The 21617-nt window shown below is 45.3% G+C and overlaps 2 protein-coding genes across 2 annotated transcripts in view; both read right to left on the reverse strand.

Moving 5' to 3' along the window:
• Positions 1–7029, reverse strand: part of LOC141106849 (uncharacterized) — a 58714-nt gene extending 51685 nt beyond the window's left edge. The window contains exon 1 of the mRNA XM_073597778.1: positions 5836–7029. Within this exon, the coding sequence (XP_073453879.1) occupies positions 5836–7029 (1194 nt within the window). The remainder of the gene's footprint in view (positions 1–5835) is intronic.
• Positions 7030–7497: 468 nt separating this feature from the next.
• Positions 7498–17912, reverse strand: LOC141104913 (uncharacterized). Its single transcript, XM_073594717.1, has 6 exons — positions 17837–17912; positions 9340–9529; positions 9126–9223; positions 8839–9045; positions 8522–8749; positions 7498–8398 (listed from the first exon to the last, which is right to left on the reverse strand). Exons 2-6 carry the CDS (start codon positions 9371–9373, stop codon positions 8195–8197), a joined length of 771 nt encoding a protein of 256 aa, XP_073450818.1. The 5' UTR covers positions 9374–9529; positions 17837–17912; the 3' UTR covers positions 7498–8194.
• Positions 17913–21617: the final 3705 nt, after the last annotated feature.

Genomic DNA, 21617 nt, shown 5'->3' on the forward strand with positions numbered 1-21617 from the left:
CCAAATGACGGCAACAGCGTGGATCTGAAATACCGGGATGACGTCTATTGACGTCGTCCCCTTTCCTCGTTCCCAGCGCGCTCTCACGAGCGCGCCTCGGAGAAAATCTGTGTTGGCCGTGTCCCTTGGACACAGCCAATCACATATCGCTGTAAACTGCCAATCACAGCGGCCGTTTACAGCGCGACAGCTGGCCTCCAATGAGAGATGATCTGAAATGTAAACAATTGAGATCATCTCTCATTGCCGGCTCTCTCTCCTCACACAGAGACAGCGTGTGAGGAGAGAGAGCTTCTGTGAGTAGTTTTATAAAGTCTAATAGCGAAGTGTGCCCAAAAAGTGCCCAACATTGCCCACAGTGACATCAATATAGTGCCATCTGTGCCCACCTGTGCACATCAGTGCCCACTTGTGCCATCAGTGCATCATCAGTGCCCGTCTGTACCCATCAGTGCCCGTCTGTGCCCATCTGCAATCAGTGCACATCTGTGCAATCAGTGCGCATCTGTGCCAACTCATCAGTGCCCATCTGTGCCACCTCATCAGTGCCCATCTGTGCCACCTCATCAGTGCCCATCTGTACCAATCAGTGCCCATCTGTGTCGCTTCAGTGCACATCTGTGCCGCCTTCACAGTGCCCATCTGTGCTGCCTTATCAGTGCCCATCTGTGCCGCCTCATCAGTGGCCATCTGTGCCACCTCACCAGTGCCACATCAGTGCATATCTGTGCCCACCTGTGCCGCCTCATTAGTGTAAATCTGTGCAATCAGTGCACATCTGTGCTGCTTCCTCAGTGCCCATCTGTGCTGCCTCAGTGCCCATCTGTGCCGCCTCATCAGTGCCCATCTTTGCGATCAGTGCCCATCTGTGCCGCCTCATCAGTGCCCATCTGTGCGATCAGTGCCCATCTGTGTCGTCTCATCAGTGCCCATCTGTGCGATCAGTGCCCATCTGTGCCGCCTCATCAGTGCACATCTGTGCCATCAATCAGTGCCACCTCATCAGTGCAGGCTTAGCACACAGCTGTGCAATCTCATAACCACCAGCAGCCATGTCCAAAAAAAGCTTTTCCACCGAGGAGGCATACCAAATTCTTTCCACGGCCGACGAGAGCAACGGGGAGCTCTCTTGTTCGGATTCCCTTTCCAATTCGGATTCTGACGTAAATTATGAGCCAGTCCTCAGTAGTGAAACACTTACAGACTCAGAGGAGGAAGAAACTCGGCCCGCCAAACGAAGGCGTTCTAGTGAGGAGGCAGCGGCATCCACCAACACAGCAGTACCTCGGCAAGAAAGGCCAAGTACCAGTGGGGTGTCACCCCAGCCCCAAAGGGTTAGGTCCCATGCCAGCCTTCCCTTTGCACTTCAGAACCCCTTGTGGCTTCCTCCTAATTCAGGAGAAGCTAGCGTTCCCCCTTTCACTGCCCAGCCAGGAGTCCAGGTGGATACAGAGAATTTCACCCCAATTAACTTTTTTAATTTAATTTTTACGGAGGACATGTTGGCGTCAATTGTGGCCCAGTGCAACCTGTATGCACAGCAATTTATTTTGCAAAATCCCACATCATATTATGCCAGTCCCTATGAGTGGAGAGACCTGACAGTGGAGGAGTTCAAGGTTTTTTTGGGCCTCACATTTAATATGGGGCTCACCAAAAAAAACGAATTCCGTTCCTATTGGTCAACCCACCCCCTCCACCACATGCCGCTCTTCTCCGCGGTAATGCCCAGAACCAGGTATCTGATGATAATGAGGTTCCTACATTTCAGCGACAATACCCAGTGCCCTCCCCGAACTGATCCAAATTATGACAGGCTTTACAAAATTCGGCCAATATTAAATTATTTTTCTGAAGTATTCCCCCAGCTGTTCACCCCGGACCAAAACATATGTGTGGATGAGTCCCTTGTTAAATTTAGCGGCAGGCTTAAAATTAAGCAATTTATCCCCAGCAAAAGGGCCCACTATGGGGTGAAGGTGTACAAACTATGTGACTGAGCCACAGGGTACACATATTCCTTCAAAGTGTACAAAGGGAAGGACACCCAGCTGCAGCCCCCTAATTGCCCGGACTACTTGGGAACCAGCGGGAAAGTTGTTTGGGACCTCATATACCCCCTACTCGACAAAGGATACCACCTGTATGTAGACAACTTCTACACTTCTCTGCCCCTGTTCCACAACCTTCATCGGAAGAAGACACCAGCATGTGGCACCGTAAAAAAAAATCGGAAGGGCTTTCCTCAAAGTCTTCTTAATAAGAAGTTGAGAAAAGGAGAAACGGCAAGTCTGCGTAACAAAGAGATTCTGGCAGTGAAGTGGAGGGACAGAAGGGATGTGTACATGTTGTCTTCCATCCACAATAACACCTATGTGGAAATCCCCAGAAGGAATGGCCCCATCCAGAAACCCAAATGCATCCATCAATACAATTCGTTTATGGGGGGAATCGACTTCAACAATCAAATGTTGGAACCATACCTTGCCACAAGAAGGACATACCATTGGTACAAAAAAGTATTGATTTATTTTTTTCAATCGGCCATATACAACTCCTATATCATTTACCGCAACTCCACCCAAAGCCCCCAACCCTTCCTTGGCTACCAGGAGGAAATTTACACTGCCCTTATATTCCCGAACGGCCCACCAGAAAACATCTGATCAGATGTTGTTAGTCAACTCTCCGAACGCCACTTTCCAGATAAACTCCCTCCCAAACCAACTGGCCAAAGACGTCAAAAAAGATGTAAGGTGTGTACCAGAGCAGGAGTCAGAAGAGACACATCTTATTATTGTGCACAATGTCCTTCCCAACCAGGCCTCTGTATAGGTGAATGTTTCCGCCGTTACCATACTTCACTAAATTATTAGTGAAGTATGGTAAACGTAATCCTCAGTTCCTGCCTTCACACACCTTATGCCACTGCCTGCTCTGTAACTGACCCTGGCTTGTTATTTGACCACGCTTCTGCCTGCCGATTTTGTACATACCGCTGCCTGATATGGAACTGACCCTGGACTGTTATTCGACCATGCTTCTGCCTAACGATTCTGTGCATACCTTTGCCTGATCTGGAGCTGACCTTGGACTGTTTGACCATGCCTCTTGCCTGCCTCTTGGACTGATCTTGTACCCTGCAACTGGACTAGTGGGATTCAACACAGGCGTCTCACATATGTGAGGGGCTCCAGAATAGATTTTCTGGATGAAGAAAACAATTTTCTTTGTTTTCTCATTCCTAGATTAGGGTCTGGAGACTCGGAGGCATCAAAGAGATTTGGGTGGGAGAAGCCTCTACCCCTGTCCCCATTCTGTCCTGAACGAGGCCCTACTTCTGCCTGCTGCCTGTAGGACTTACTGCCATCATGCCTCTGTTTGTTGCACTGACCACAGCACATGGACCTTGTTTCTGCCTAATACCAAGACCAATATTTTGGCATTGCTGACAATCTCTGCCTGCACTGACCCTGCACTGCACTGACCTATGGACAGTATCCATGCCTGCTGCCTGTACTGACTATGGACAGTATTTCTGCCTGCTGCCTGAAAAATTGTGTTCGCTGTTGCTGACCAAGTCCCTGCCTGCATCAGTGCTATCCTCCTGCGGACAACTGTACTACTAAAACCACAGGTAATCTTTTGTTTCTCTTTGCTCAGCATAATGTATTTTGGGGTGTAATTCTTGGTATGTGCATGCTATGTGTCCCTGGAACACCTGATGGCGTTCCTTGCATGTTGGATCTCTGTATGTGGCCAGGCTGTGTAAAGGTCTCACACATGTGGTATTGCCATACTCGGAAGGAGTGGCAGAATGTATTTTGGGGTGTCATTTTTTGCTATTTAAATGCCATGTGTTGGAAATATCTTATAAACGGACAACTTTGTGTAAAAAAAAAATGCGTTTTAATTTTTTTCCACATTTTCCAAAAACTTCTGGAAAAAAATGAACCGTTCAAAAGACTCATTATGCCTCATAGATTATACGTTGGGGTGTTAGCTGTCCCAAATGGGGGTCATTTTGTGGGCGTTTCCGTTCTCCTGGTGCTCCAGGGCCTTCAAAAGTGTAATAGGTGGGTGAGAAATGAGATGTGTAATTTATGCTCGTAGATCGCCTGAAGGTGCTACTTCCCTGGCGGGCCTCTGTATGTGGTCAGGCTGTGTAAAAGTCTCACACATGTGGTATCAGTATACTCAGGAGGAATAGCAGAATGTATTTTGGGGTGTTATTTTTGCTATGTAAATGCTATGTGTTGGAAATATCTTATAAACGGACAACTTTGTGTAAAAAAAAAAATGCATTTTCATTTTTTTCCACATTTTCCAAAAACTTCTGGAAAAAAATGAACCGTTCAAAAGACTCATTATGCCTCATAGATTATACGTTGGAGTGTTAGATTTCCAAAATTGGGTCATTTCCATTGTCCTGGTGCTCTAGGGCCTTCAAAAGTGTAATAGGTAGTCAACAAGTTAGATGGGTAATTTATGCTCCTTGAACACCTGATGATGCTCCCTGCATGTTGGGCCTCTGTATGTGGCCAGTTAGCGAAAAAGTCCCACACATGTGGTATTGTAATACTCAGGAGGAGTAGCCGAATGTATTTTGGGGTGTCATTTGTGGTATGCACATTCCATGTGAGAGAAATAAGCTATTACAATGACAATTTTCTGAAAAAAATTTAAAAATAAAAAAGAAACCTTAATTTGCAAAGAATTGTGGGAAAAAATAACAACTTCAAATAACTCACCATACCTTTTACTAAATACCCTGGAATGTCTACTTTCCAAAAAGGGGTCATTTGGGGGGCATTTGTACTTTCCTGGCTTGTTAGGGTCTCAAGAAATGAGATAGGCCTCAGTACATCAGGTCTGATCAGATGTGATCATTTTTTTATGATTTGCACCATAGCTTGTAGACGCTATAAATTTTACACAGACCAAATAATATCCACTAATTTGGGTTATTTTTACCAAAGATATGTAGCAGTATAAATTGTGGCCAGCATTTATGAATAAAAATTGCTAATTTGCAAAATTTTATCACAGAAACGAAGAAAAAAGCATTTTTTTCAAAATTTTCGGTCTTTTTTCATTTATAGCGCAAAAATTAAAAAACCCAGAGGTGATCAAATACCACCAAATGAAAGCTCTATTTGTATGAAAAAAAGGACAAAAAAATCATTTGGGTACAGTGTTGCATGACTGAGTAATTGTCATTCAAAGTGTGAGAGCACTGAAAGCTGAAAATTGGTCTGGGCGGGGAGGGGGGTTTAGGTGCCCAGTAAGCAAGTAGTTAAAGGAATTGGACATTTTTAATGTTTCACTTTAAGCATTTAAAAAGAAAATCGCTGCTCCTGGCTGAATGTAAATTTTATTTGTGATAAAATATGATTTCCAGGGCAGTGCAAAATACAAAACAATTCTATACAGAACTTACACATTTCCTTTACACATTCATTCTACAAAGTGTTTAGAAACAGACCTGTAAATGTTTGTGAAATCTTCCACCACAAAATGTACTCAGCCAATGAGAGGTAATGACTCCATTTTTATTTTTCTCCCGCTATCAATGGCCAACACGGTACAACACTTCATCCATGTCTTTGGTGATCTCTGATCTCCTTATCAAGTGTTTCCTCCATGATGAAGATCAGCCATGGAGTATATCTGAGGTGTATATCAGGGTGTGCTTCTTCCCCACATGTCCATCAACATTCATATACAAGACATTTCCCACACTCACTAATACACCTCGAGGGTTGTGTGGGACCCCTGATGTACAGGAAGACAGGACTTCAGTGAGGAACAATTCCCTCACTCAGGACAGGAAAGTGGCTTCTCCCCCGTGTGTGATCTCTGATGTCTGGAAAGATGGGACTTCTGTGAAAAACATTTCCCACACTCAGGACAGGAATATGGCTTCTCCCCCATGTGAGATTTCTGATGATAGGAGAGACTGAACATAGCTGAAAAACATTTCCCGCACTCAGGACAAGAATACGGCTTCTCCCCCGTGTGCAATCTCTGATGTGTGGAAAGACTGGACTTCACCGAAAAACATTCCCCGCACTCAGGACAGGAATACGGCTTCTCCCCCGTGTGCACTCTCTGATGATTAGAAAGACGGGACTTCTGTGAAAAACATTTCCCGCACTCAGGACAGGAATACGGCTTCTCCCCCGTGTGCAATTTCTGATGATGGGAAAGATGGGACTTCTGTGAAAAACATTTCCTGCACTCAGGACAGGAATACGGCTTCTCCCCCGTGTGAGATCTCTGATGCTTGGAAAGACTGGACTTCACTGAAAAACATTTCCCGCACTCAGGACAGGAATATGGTTTTTCCCCCGTGTGCAATCTCTGATGCTTGGAAAGACTGGACTTCACTGAAAAACATTTCCCGCACTCAGGACAGGAATACGGCTTCTCCCCCGTGTGCAATCTGAGATGTCTGGTAAGACTGGACATCGCTGAAAAACATTTCCCGCACTCAGGACAGGAATAACGCTTCTCCTCCGTGTGCAATCTCTGATGATAGGAAAGACTGAACATCGCTGAAAAACATTTCCCGCACTCAGGACAGGAATACGGCTTCTCCCCCGTGTGCAATCTCATATGTGTGGTAAGACTGGACTTCCGTGAAAAACATTTCCCACACTCAGGACAGGGAAACCTTTTATTTGTTGGATTATCCCTCACAGTCTGAGGTTCCTCAGGATAAGAGGAATACGATGGTCCGGCACCGTCCCGCACAGTCTGAGGTTCCTCAGGATAAGAGGAATACGATGGTCCGGCACCGTCCCTCACAGTCTGAGGTTCCTCAGGATAAGAGGAATACGATGGTCCATCTACACTGTGTGGTGCCGGATGGACATTTGAGGTAGTCGGGTTTTCTCCTGGACTATACTGTGTGATGTCCTCATCTTCTACTTTACAGTCTGGAGACAAAGTGAGACAATCCTCTGAGGTTTTCCTCATCTCCCGTCCATCTACTAAAATAGAGATACAAAGATTATTACTAGACATGAGCAGATTGGTTCCCCTAAACCAGGACTCCGCCCACATCAGGCAGCTTTGTCTCTGAGGATCTTACAATTCCCCCCTCAAGGTAACTAGTAAATGGGTCCTCTGATCTCCTACCAGATAATTTCTTTATTCATGGACCTTAGTCAGAGAGTGAGGAAACAACGAGAACTGTCTTTTATAGGAGTGACAGTGATGAGGGGATTATAGGACGAGTGTCCCCTCCCCCTCTATCACTCATTGCCATCTTCCCAACACAAGAAGTCCTGCACTTCCTTATTTAGTCCATGATTTAGTCATGAATAACAGCGGGGCTGAGACCCACCAGAGGTCAGAGAGTGAGGATGGGGGGAGAACAACCAAGATGAAGACTGGAATGATCCTGAAGACCACCATCATTGGGTTATTGACTCCTCCCTCATTATCACTTTCTGTTTAAGGTTCCAAAGTTGGAGGATGTTATCACATTATTATCAACATGTAAAAGTCTGTGCTCCAATCAAATCATCAGATATAAAATGTCCAGCTGGTAGGAAATGGGTGTAACAAAAGAGAATACATATTAGGTGTATATATAAGCAGTGGGTAGAGGGGAGAGAGCAGAAGTCAGGAGTATGTAATGTACAACATAGAGTATATAGTGCAGGGGTCAGGAGTATGCAACATGCAATATATAATCACTATACACGGTGTAATAGTCAGGGGGACTCATAATATTGGTGTTCAGTAATCAGTGGAAGCTGAACTGTTTACTGGAGACAAGTTGCAGAGGTCCCACACCGCTGCCTCCCATCTCCTGAGACTGCACTCAGTGACTTGGGTCTGAGACTATACAGACATATCCCTCCACCCGGCACAGACAGCAAATAACAGAAAAGGTATTCCCGGGAGAATTACTCTGTCAGAGGTCTTGCTAGACCCAGGACTTGAGGCAGAAGACCCAGGATACATACTCCAGGTGCCTAGGCTGAGCAACACCTATGGAGAAAATCTAAATTTTACTGCCAGCTGAACCCCAGAATCTCCATAAATCCAGTCTAGATACATAAATTGTGTCTGCAGCACAGAGAAGGAAGATTATCCGAGAGAAATACAGGAATACAGGACGGGGAACACAGCTCAGGAAAGTGACCAGGGGATTACAGGCTGATATCACCCAGTCCCCGCCCTACTCTGGACCAATCAGTGAGCAGTATGGGTGGAGGAATGGATTTAGTGTTAATGACCCACCTATGCTGATCTCTGTAGGAGTGTCCTCCTCTATAAATGTCCCCGTTATTCCATCCTCCTCCATAGACTGCTGATCATCCCTCACATACCTCTCTTCTTCTTCTGATTTAACCTCAAATTCTATATCAATTGGATCTCCACTCTAAATCAAGAAAATGAGAGAAAATATCATCTATAAAATAGAAGATTTATTATTGTGACATCATATAAAAAAAACACACATCCTCTCCAGAAGTCCATGTTCTAGATGCTCCGATCCACCAACCTTGTAACAGTGAGGGATGCTGTGATCTTCCTGTGTGGAATCCCGGGAATACAGAGGACGGGGACATCTCTCTGGTGGGTTTCTGTAGCTGGATGACTCTTCCATGGTGTCCTGGTACAGATCCTTGTAAACTTTTAGAGACTCAGACTCCTCTATCACCCCAACCTCATCATCCTCCTCTTTTATCTCTTTTTTAACCTCGACTTTAGAATCTCTCAGATTTCCACTCTGAATATATAATAAAAATGACATCAATGGTAACAATGCAGATAATGTACAGATCCTAATGATACTATCAGTGATTGTTCCTCATCTACCTGATGATAGTGAGAGATGGTGTGATCTTCCTGTGTGGAATCCCGGGAATACAGAGGACGGGAACATCTCTCTGGTGGGTTCCTGATATTAGGTGGCTCCATCATATCCCTGTGTCCTTCTGAAAAGTTTTTCATCAATCCATACTCCTCATCCTCCTCTTTATACTCTTCTTTAACATTAATATTATCATCCCCAAGGTTTCCACTCTGAAAATATAAAAAAATATTCATTGCAACAAACATGCTTGTGTATAAATCATAACTACCAATAATTGTCAATCATCTACCTGATGATGGTGAGGGATGGTGTGATCTTCCTGTGTGGAATCCCGGGAATACAGAGGATGGGGACATCTCTCTGGTGGGTTCCCATTACTGGATCCATCTGTAGGAAACACACACACTGACTGAATACATTGTTTCTATGTGTTTATCAGATGATGGGGGATCTAGGTGGACCCTCCGTACTGCTCTCTCCTTTACAATAAAGTCTCCTCTTACCCGGTGATGTGAGGGGCGGCTGATTGTCCATCATGATGTCCTTCCGAGCTCCGCTCACCTCTCCTGTCAGCAGCTCGATGATCTCTCTGGTGACTTCTAGAATCTTCTTTTTATTTCTCTATTCTATCAGGGAGGGAGGTGGAGGCAATGTGATGGTCAGATGATCTCCAGACTTCACAGGAGGAAAACTCTAGATTTGAACACAAATAGTAAAATCAAATGACATTCCCAGAATCCTCCTCACCTCACTGGTCAGGTCTCTTTTTATTTAAACCCCACTTCATGCTGAGGTTTCTGATATTACATACAATGCAGGTTCAACAGCCCTACTTGGAAAGTGAGGAGGCCAGGGGTCGGCCCACATCCTAAGAGCATTAGAAAAAAAAAGTCGGATAGAGAGATATTAGGAGGAGGCGCTATGAGGTCAGTGTGATGTCATAGGATTCTCTGACGCTGATTGGAGGGGCATTGGGAGGAGGGAGCTGTGGGGGGTGCTCTGTGAGGTTTCTGTACACAGAATCATTTCTCCTGGGTGCGCCCCTCCTCTCCTAAACTGGAAGATGATCTTTGTCTTTGGGCTTTGTCAGGACACATCATATTCCTGTGATCTACGTGTACTCTGGAGATTTTACTGATCACATTTTAGGATGAATATCTGAGACTGGGATCATTATGGGAAAATAAATTACGGACATTTACTGAAAATTAAATTTTTCTTTTTTTCTTCTTATTTGCATCTCATAAAATAAATACATATTCCAATCCCTCCTAAATAAACCGCCCAACCCCCACCACTAATAAAATTACTATAATCCGCTTGTCAGGAGTGTGTTTTGCTCCTACTCCTAATTCCTGCATCCAGGTTTTGGCTGTGATGCATTCTTCTGTCTGTCTGTCCCACCTGTAAGGTAATTGATGTGGTCAGTCTCTGGGTGGAGACCCAACCTGATTTAAGCCAGCCAAGCCTGCAGTCTCATGCTTGTGATATTGCGTTTGTAACATGTGCTCCAAGCTCTCTGTTTGTCTGCCCTACTCTGGTGTTGGAATTCCCTCGTTGATGACCTTGGTTCAGATATCGACTACTTTCTGAACTCTGTTTGCCTTTTGACTGTGGATTTGACCCTGACTATTCTGAACCTTGCCTGCCTTGTACCTGGACTATCGTTGGAACCACTCTGTCTGTCTGCCAACCTGCAAATACCTGGTTGCTGTGCTCAGTTTGTTCCTGCTCAGGCGTGGTGGCCAGGCACTATAGCATTCTGTAAATCCTGGGGGGCAACTGAGTACAGGTAGGCCTGCTTGCCTTATGGAAAAGGGGGCTTCTATAGGTGAAGAACACAGAAGCCAGCTATAGTGTCTGACCACCTGCGTTAGGGGTAAGCGTGACATTGTTAGTATAGATGTAGAAAATGTACAATAGACGGATGAGATGAGAAGGTCACTGGTGGAAAAGGTGACACATCTCCAAAATGAAGGAAATGTTTAAGCCCTGTAAGTGGGGGGGGGGATGTTCTGACCCTGAAGGGGTTCATCTACTGTACATTTCCACAATATTAATGACTGGGGGGCACATGTCTGGGGTTCTTTCTATAAGTGAATTTTTGATTTAAGTGGGCGTCCTTTGGCTCTGCACAAAGAGATTGCAAAAAGCGAGAATATACAGCAAACTACTTTGATAAAACACCAAACAGGGGGCGCATGCTCAGCGCTGAGCGAGATGGACGCCTGACACAGTAGCTCCGCACACCGCGGGACATGATTGGCTCACAGAGGGCTATAAATGGCCTTACACCCGACACTTCTAACACCCCTCGAGGCACAAAGACACAGTGCATGCCGTTGTTGAAGAAAAAATCCCGGGGCCCGCTCAGAATTCTCTAACCCACTATCTCCTCTGCACCAGGGAACAATACAGCATGTCCCAAAATGGCGCCGTGGCCCGAGCACATTCTCCTGCTCCAGCGGCCCCCTCTGTGCCTTCTGTTCCTGGCTCACCTTCGGATCCTGGCAGTGAGTACACCTCTTCTCTATCTAAAGCTGACCTAGATGCTAGCCTAGAAAAGATGTATAATAGACTGGCAACAAAGTTCCAAACAGAAACGCACAAGACCTCCCATGCACTGTCACAGGAGATTGCAGCTCTGGGTACTAGAACTGACATGCTGGAAACTAAACACGATGAACTGGCCCTGGCTTATAATGAGCTCAGTCCAGAGCATGAAATGTTAACAACGTTAACAACAGCATTTGATCAAATCAGGTTGAAGATCTGGACAACAGGAATAGATGCAATAATCTGCAATTGCGAGGTATTCCAGAGTCGGTAACAGATTTGATTCACACTGTCATCAGGCTGTTCAAGTCTCTCCTTCCAGAATGTGAATCTGCGGCCTTTAGGTGTGGCAGGCTTCACAGGGCCCTCAGACCAAAACCTCCAGCAGACAAACTGCCGCGTGACATAATCCTTTGTATGAAGGATTTCCTGACGAAAGAAGACATTTTAAGGGCTGCTAGAAACACCCTACGCATCGCCCTTGATGATTACACTGTTCAGAACTATCCGGATATCTCACTAGCCACATTGGACAGACACAGGGGCATGAAGGAGGTCACTGTAACACTTTAAGCAGCCCGGATCCGATACATATTTCCCATTTAAATTGGTGGGTTCCTCATAATGGCTCCACTTATGCTGCCACCACAGTTCTGGAGGGTCAGGAGATCCTGGTGAAATTGGGCCACATGGAAGCTGAAGCGGTGCCCTGCCATCCCTTGACCCCCCCAGGCAATCTCAAATCTGGCACATGCCACCTACCAGACACGACAGAAGGAGAATTCGATATGATAACGCTTAACCGGGGACATAGCTAACTTCATCGCATCAATACAGCTATCTCTACGATCTGCCCCGTTGGATTCAGCGACGACGCACCCTCAGTCTCAAGGCACCCACTTTGTCAGGAGCCTGTCCCTTGGTGCTGCTGCATGACATCCCCACCCAGCAACTTTACCACTTTTTAAATCTTTTTTTTACAGCTAGGTTCCTCAAACTGGTCCCCTCTTTTGGTTTGGGCACAAGATCAGTGGTGCTGCTGGGTTCGAGACTTGGTTGTCTCGGTTGTAACATTCTATTTTCAGGATACAAAAATGTTCCTGATCCTGTTCATTTTTTGTTCATTTTCTTTTTTTTTTTTGGACTCTTTTTTTTCTCAGGTTTGAATCCTCAACTGATTATAGTCATTCTTGTCCTGACAGGCGTTTTTGGAGTAGGTGAGGTCATAAGGCCTCTATCCGCTGTTTTAAATGTTCCTCTATGGTCTGCAATCTGTTACAAATGCAGTATTGGGGCTTTGTGGAGTTAGGTTCCATATTTGATAGTAGCCTACAAGCCTATTCTTCACTCATTCAGCTGAACGCCCCCCCTAATCTTAGTAATGGCGATTAATTGCATCTCGCATAACGTCAAAGGCTTCAACTCTCCCTATTAAGAGGAGTAAAGCCTTCTCCCACTATAAGCGACTTAATGCTAAAATTCTACTGATTCAAGAGACACACTTCTCGCAAAACTCCCATCCCAAGTTCTTTCATAGAACTTTCCCACAAGCTTTCTACACACTTCATTCATCGAAGAGTAGGGGTGCTGCCATATTTTTACACGCCTCCTTTCCTATGGATGTGCGTCAGATTTACAAAGATAAGGAAAGTCGCTATGTTATAATAAAGGGAGGATATTCATAACCGGGAGCTTACCATAGCTAGTGTTTATGCCCCCAACGAATCCTCTGCCTCCTTCTTCACATCCTTTTTTGATATTTTAGCAAAATATCAATCCCCCCCATATGATTATAGGGGGAGATTTTATCATGGTAGCGAACCCCACACTAGACAGGGTGCACGGCCTCCACTGGTTCCAGGGCTTTCCCTAAATCCATTTCCCGTAAACTCCTGGAATTCCAACTAGTGGACACATGGTGGGTACACACAACATAGGAGCAAAAGAATATACGTTCTACTCTCATCCGCACAACAGTTACGCAAGACTAGACTATATTCTCTCCACTCCTATTATCCTTGCTATCTCTCAGACAGCCTCCATTTATAACTGTGCATGGTCTGACCACCACATAACCTCCTTCACCACAGAATTTATTAAACTAGCCCCTACACCATTTATGCGGAGACTCAATGAGGCACTTCTTTCTGACTTGGCGGGTGAATCTGAGGTTTCTCAATCTATAGATACCTACTTTGCCCTAAACGCCCTCCCTGGGACCCCCATTTCTACAGTGTGGGTCGCTCATAAGGCAGTTGCTGCGGGGTAAACTTATCAGTTTAGCTACTGCCCACAATAAAACTAATAAGAAAAAAATAGTACAGCTCTCTGCGGAGCTGGACAGTTTATATAAAAATTCCGCAGCCCTGACTTTAGTCTACCAGACTGTCCATCGAGCAAAAAACGCCTTGAATTTGACTCGCTACTCTCAGCTAAAGTGGAGAAGGGCCCTGCGATGGTCCAAGGCAAGATGTCTATTGCACAGTAATGCCCTGTCTGAAAATGGTGACGTAAAACGCGTACGTCGGGACTATAAACGGGGCAGTAGCCAATAGCTTTCGTCTCTTAATTTATTCTGAGCATGTGTGGCACTTTGTGCATCGGATTTGTGTACATTTTGTTGTCGGAAAATTTTATAGCCTGCTCTCAAATTTTGTGTGTCGGAAATTCCGACGGAAAAAGTCAGATGGAGCCCACACACGATCGGAATTTCCGACAAAACAATCCGATTGCACTTTTTTCCATCGGAAAATCCGACCGTGTGTACAGGGCATTACCCCGCCTCAACCATGTTCGCTAGGAAACTGAACCAGTCTTTCCGCCCTCCGCACGTTTATAAATTGACCACCCCTTCGGGCATGATTACATCTCACCCTCAAGAAGTCTTAAAAATTTTTACCAAACATTACTTGGGCCTCCCCAGTCTGGACCATCAGATGAGGTGTAAGAGTCCAGGGCTTACTAAGCATGCACCAATGGCGCGTTGCCACAAGAGGAAATCCGTTCCAACTGAGCATGCTCCAAAGACGCCTCAGTGTGCCAACCCGCACCTGCACAGAAGACCTGATGGAAAACAGCAGGAATATGTCCACGAGGCGGACAGGAAGTGACCTCAACCTGATGGAAAAAGGCGGGAAAATGCCCAGGAGGCGCCCAGGAAGTTACCTCAAACTTCCCTATATAAGCCCAGCCCAGACACTGTCAAATTGCTGGATTATCTTCAGTCCCCCCTTGTTCCTGTGCTAGTGTGTGATCTGTCTGAACTTGTTGTGACCTGGAAACCTATTTGACTACTCTTGATTCCTGCTTGCCATTGACCTCAGATTTGTACCTTGACCGTTCTACATCTTTGCCCCTTTTGTACTCAGCTGCCAGATTGGAACCGACCCCGGCTTGGATCTCGACCATTTTTCTTCTGATTAACCCTTTATACTTTGTTGCCAAACTGGACTTGACCTCGGCTTGGATCTTGGACAAAGGCTTGCACGGTGCTCCGCACCCCTGGCACCCGTGCCACTCGGTGTCCACCAAGTCTCTGTCTACATCTCCAGAGGCTTCAAGGACCCGAGGTGCAAGGGAGGCCTCCCCACTACTTCGGTCTCATCTCAGGTACATGGCACGCGTGACATGAGGCTTTGTTCTGGTTTAACTCTATCCCAATCCCGACTCTCACAATTAGACAAACTTAATTCACCTATTTCCCAATCAGAAGTGCTGAATGTCATCAAGGCACTAAAGACAGGTTCTTCCCCCGGGCCTGATGGTTTTTCTACCATATATTATAAAAAAATTTGCCTCCCAACTGTCTCCCAGGCTGGTTCGGCTTTTTAACTTTGTCCTACAAGATAACAGCTTTCCGGAGGAAATGCTGTTAGCAAACATGTCGCTCATCCCTAAGCAGAATAAGGACCACACTCACCCCCAGAATTTTAGGCCCATATCGGTTATCAGTGACCTGAAAATTTTCAGTAGGATCTTAGCCGATAGACTCGCAGGAGTGATTTCCTCACTAATTTCCCCTTACCAGTCAGGGTTTATCCCCCACCACCTTATAACAGACAATATCCGCCTAGCCACAGATATTATTCAGGATGCAAACCTTTTCTCCATGAAACTGTTCACGTTAAGTTTAGACATTCATAAAGCTTTTGACAGTGTGTCTTGGAGCTATGCGTTTCTCCTACTAAAGCGCTATGGCTTTCAGGGTGATTTCCTACAGGCTCTATACCAAAACCCCAGCAGGCGTGTCAAAATCCCTGGATGTAGCTCAGAGTTTTTCCGGCTTGGTAGGAGTGCCCACTGTCCCCACTCATTTTCGCTCTGGCTATTGAGCCCCTAGCCATTGCCATACTGCAGCACCCGGATATTCCGGGCTACAACAAAGCTTCCTTTACTTATAAATTCTGCATGTATGCGGATGATGTGCTTTGTGTGTCAGAAAATCCGAAGGAAAATGTCCGATGGAGCCCACACACGGTCGGAATTTCCGACAACACGCTCCGATCGGACATTTTCATCCATCGGAAAATCCGACCGTGTGTACGGGGCATTAGGCAAACAGCGATTAAATTATTTACCCGCTGGTACTATACTCCTTTTATGTTTGGGAAAGATCTACCCACAGACTTCCACATCTTGTTTCCGAGGATGTGCTCTTCCAGGTTTTTTTTTTGCACGTGTTCTGGGAATGTGAAGCTCTGCAACCTACTTGGAGGGCAACTATGGAGCTAATGGATAAGCTGGCGGGGAGGCACATGGCTCTGACACATACTCACTGTCTACTATTTGAAAAAATCCCTGATATCCCGAAACCCCCTAATGAAACTATTACACACTATTTGTATTGCGCTGCATTGGGCAATCGCCCTTAACTGGAAGTCGAACACAGTCCCCTTCTCACAAGTTATCTCTCGAGTTGATCAAATAATGTAATCTGAAAAAAATATTTCACACACTGCATGACTCCATCCCTATCTACGACGCTAAATGGAACCCTTGGTTCACTTTTCATCTACAAGAATTACCTGAGTTATGGTTTTCTTTTTATTTCTGTTGTTTTTGACTTTCTGGATCCAGTCTTGTTTGACATACCATATAGCTGATAAGATCATATAGCATTAAGATTGTCATGTTTAACCTTGAATACTTATCTATTTGGACGATCATTGTCTAACTCTGTAACCCAAATGATTTTTCGATAAGTAGTTTTATATCCCATGTAATTTTGTATTGCAAACTTCTTTTTCTCAATAAAAAAACGCTTAGTAATAAAAAAAAAGAAAAACACCAAACAGACTGCAGGTGACCTTGTTTCCCTATCTAGCTCTCCTTCCTCTCTATAACAAGTGCTTTCTATCAATCCTTCTAATTTACTAACAGACATATCAGCCTGGATGTCACAACACTTCCTCAAACTCAATCTATCCAAAACCGAGCTCATAATATTTCCTCCCCCACGTGCGCCTTCCCCCTGACTTCTCTGTCAAGATCGATGGCACAACCATCAACATGTCCCCACAAGCCAGGGTGCTAGGTGCAATCCTGGACTCTAAATTCTCCTTTCAGCCCCACATCCAATCAATGTCCAAAGCTTTCCGCGTCAACCTCCGCAACATCTCCAAATTACGTCCCTTCCTAACCAATGACCTCACAAAGCTACTGATTCAATCCCTGGTTATCTCTTGCCTTGACTACTGCAAGTCCCTCCTCACCAAATTGCCTTTATATAGGCTATCCCCCCTTCAGCCCATCATGAATTCTGTTGCCAGACTCATCCACCTTACCAACCATTCAATGTCTGCTGCTCCTCTCTGCCAATCTTCTGCTTACCCAAAAAATTAAATTCAAAATACTAACAACTTAGAAAGTCACCCAGAACTCGGCCCCCAACTATATGACTAACCTAGTCTCACAATACCAACCAAATCATTCTCTTCGATCCTCCCAAAACCTCCTGTTCTCTAGCTCCCTCATCACTTCCTCCTATGCTCATTTTCAGGACTTCTACCGAGCCTCTCCCATCCTTTGGAACTCCCTATCCCAATTTCCCTGACTATCTCCTACTCTGTCCACTTTAAGACGAACCCTGAAAACCCTTCTCCTATGAGAAGCCTATCCTGACCCCACCTAACAACTGGACTTTTATTTTCTCCATCAGTCCATCTCCCACAGTTATTACCTTTTGTTTTCTTTGACCCTCCCTCTTAGATTGTAAGCTCTAAGGAGCAGGGCCCTCTGATTCCTCCTGTATTATATTGTATTGTAACTGTACTGTTTGTCCTCATGTTGTGCAAACTGTGGGTGCTATATAAATCCTGTATAATAATAATAATATATGTGTATCATCATCTGCTGGAGATAAAAGACGTCACAGTGACTATGGAGGAAGAGGACGGACATGACGGGGAGGTTACTGGGTGTAAATAGAAAATGAGATCTTATTACCTCTTCTGCTGCCAATTTCAGCAACGTCACCTCTACGTCGTATCACAAGGAGCTTTCTTCCTGTACCTGACATCACTTCCTGTCTTCCATAGAGACTTCCTGTCTGGGTAGAAGTGAGATCACCACCTTGTGGAGCTCAGAGGAACTGCAGCCTCCGAGAAACATCTGGTAGTGTGAACACGGCCTTGTGCTGTGTGTGTGTATGTACTGTATATCCTTATAGATGTGTAGTGCTCCCCCCGCAGAGAGCGATGATATTAACCGGTTCTTTCCCATACAGTACAGAGGCCCCCCAGTCACACAAGCAACAGTCCATTCACTCCGGCTCCAATTAACAGTCTCAGGGTTTGTCTTTTTGTAAAGTATTGCTTGTAGAATCTGTAAAAGGAGAGAGATTAGGACAGAGGCATAATAGGGGGTCATAATTGTGACCTGGCCCCATGCTTCAGGGGGTCCGTGTGGCTCCCCTGTCATATTTGTCTACACTTGGATAGGAGGGGGGGTAGATTTGCACCTCATCCCTTTAAACCCGAACACATATTAACTACACAGGTTCTGTGGCTGGTTAAGGTGGTAATTAAACTCATTTGTTGCCTTATCTGCATTTAATTAGCCTCAGAACCTGGGTAATTCATATGTGTTCGGGTTTGAAGGGATGAGGTGGCAACCCTAAGGGGGGGCGGCATACACAGGAATCTTCACACGGCATACACAGGAACTCATATGAGTGTTTCGTTTGCACATTTTGTGATCACCATCATTCTGCTTTTTGTTTTTTTTTAGGTTTTGTTACTTCATATCTTGTGACATTCTGCTTCTATATTTATGACTCATAACATTGTCATTTATAGGATTTAAACCTTGTTTTATTTTTTCACTTGGTTTACTGGATCGCTTTTGTCATTTTCCCTGTTTTGAGGTTTAGGGACTTTGCTTTAGTTTTCTACTTACACTTTTCACCACTACTGATTGTTATTTTATTCAATTTTTTTTCTTTCATTTTTGGATTTACATATTCAGCACCGCACCCACCCCACGTTTTACACTGATTTGAATTTTGTATTTAGGACTTTCGGTGCTGGCAGCTTCATACATACACAATTTTTCACTTTTCATAATTATTTTATTTTCAAGTGCAGCGTTAACCATTCGATTTTTCCACTACCATTACACACTCCTGTCCCCTGCATTCTGTACATTACACACTACTGTCCCCTGCATTCTGTACATTACACACTCCTGTCCCCTGCATTCTGTACATTACACACTCCTGTCCCTTGCATTCTGTACTTTACACACTCCTGTCCCCTGCATTCTGTACATTACACACTCCTGTCCCCTGCATTCTGTACATTACACACTCCTGTCCCTTGCATTCTGTACTTTACACACTCCTGTCCCCTGCATTCTGTGCATTACACACTCCTATCCCCTGCCATCTGTGCATTACACACTCCTGTCCTCTACATTCTGTACATTACACACTCCTGTCCCCTGCATTCTGTACATTACACACTCCTGTCCCCTACATTCTGTACATTACACACTCCTGTCCCCTGCATTCTGTACATTACACACTCCTGTCCCCTACATTCTGTGCATTACACACTCCTGTCCCCTGCATTCTGTACATTACACAATCCTGTCCCCTGCATTCTGTACATTACACACTCCTGTCCCCTGCATTCTGTGCATTACACACACCTGTCCCCTACATTCTGTACATTACACACTCCTGTCCCCTACATTCTGTACATTACACACTCCTGTCCCCTGCATTCTGTGCATTACACACTCCTATCCCCTGCCATCTGTGCATTACACACTCCTGTCCTCTACATTCTATGCATTACAACTCCTGTCCCCTGCATTCTGTGCATTACACACACCTGTCCCCTGCATTCTGTATATTACACATTCCTGTCCTCTACATTCTGTACATTACACACTCCTGTTCTCTACATTCTATGCATTACACACTCCTGTCCCCTGCATTCTGTGCATTACACACTCCTGTCCCCTGCATTATGTGCATTACACACTCCTGTCCCTTGCATTCTGTACATTACACACTCCTGTCCCCTGCATTCTGTACATTACTCACTCCTGTCCCCTGCATTCTGTACACTACACACTCCTGTCCCCTACATTCTGTACATTACTCACTCCTGTCCCCTGCATTCTGTACATTTCACACTCCTGTCCCCTGCATTCTGTACATTATACACTCCTGTCCCCAGCATTCGGTACATTACACACTCCTGTCCCCTTCATTCTGTGCATTACACACTCCTGTCCCCTGCATTCTGTGCATTACACACTCTTGTCCCCTGCATTTTGTACATTACACACTCCTTTCCCCTGCATTCTGTACATTACACACTCCTGTCCCCTGCGTTCTGTGCATTACACACTCCTGTCCCCTGCGTTCTGTACATTTCACACTCCTGTCCCCTGCATTCGGTACATTACACACTCCTGTCCCCTTCATTCTGTGCATTACACACTCCTGTCCCCTGCATTCTGTGCATTACACACTCCTGTCCCCTGCGTTCTGTACATTTCACACTCCTGTTCCCTGCATTCGGTACATTACACACTCCTGTCCCCTTCATTCTGTGCATTACACACTCCTGTCCCCTGCGTTCTGTACATTTCACACTCCTGTCCCCTGCATTCGGTACATTGCACACTCCTGTCCCCTTCATTCTGTGCATTACACACTCCTGTCCCCTGCATTCTGTGCATTACACACTCTTGTCCCCTGCGTTCTGTACATTACACACTCCTGTCCCCTGAATTTGGTACATTACACACTCCTGTCCCCTTCATTCTGTGCATTACACACTCCTGTCCCCTGCATTCTGTGCATTACACACTCTTGTCCCCTGCGTTCTGTACATTTCACACTCCTGTCCCCTGAATTTGGTACATTACACACTCCTGTCCCCTTCATTCTGTGCATTACATACTCCTGTCCCCTGCATTCTGTGCATTACACACTCCTGTCCCCTGCGTTCTGTACATTACACACTCCTGTCCCCTGCATTCTGTACATTACACACTCCTGTCCCCTGCGTTCTGTACATTACACACTCCTGTCCCCTGCATTCTGTACATTACACACACCTGTCCCCTGCATTCTGTACATTACACACACCTGTCCCCTGCATTCTGTACATTACACACTCTTGTCCCCTGCATTCTGTGCATTACACACTCCTATCCCCTGCCATCTGTGCATTACACACTCCTGTTCTCTACATTCTATGCATTACACACTCCTGTCCCCTGCATTCTGTACATTACACACTCCTGTCCCCTGCATTCTGTACACTACACACTCCTGTACCCTACATTCTGTACATTACTCACTCCTGTCCCCTGCATTCTGTACATTACACACTCCTGTCCCCTGCATTCTGTACATTTCACACTCCTGTCCCCTGCATTCTGTTGATTACACACTCTTGTCCCCTGCATTCTGTACATTACACACTCCTGTCCCCTTCATTCTGTACATTACACACTCCTGTCCCCTTCATTCTGTACATTACACACTCCTGTCCCCTGCATTCTGTTGATTACACACTCCTGTCCTCTACATTCTGTACATTACACACTTCTGTCCCCTGCATTCTGTACATTACACACTCCTGTCTGACACTAAATAGTGCAAGAGTATGGTGGAATATCCAAGACAGTGGCAGAAAACTAACACTGCACATCACCCTAAACACACCATCCCCACCGTGAAACATGGTGCTGGCAGCTTCATGTG

This window comes from Aquarana catesbeiana, linkage group LG08 (assembly GCF_042186555.1).
Source record: "Aquarana catesbeiana isolate 2022-GZ linkage group LG08, ASM4218655v1, whole genome shotgun sequence".
NCBI classification, from domain to species: Eukaryota; Metazoa; Chordata; class Amphibia; order Anura; family Ranidae; genus Aquarana; species Aquarana catesbeiana.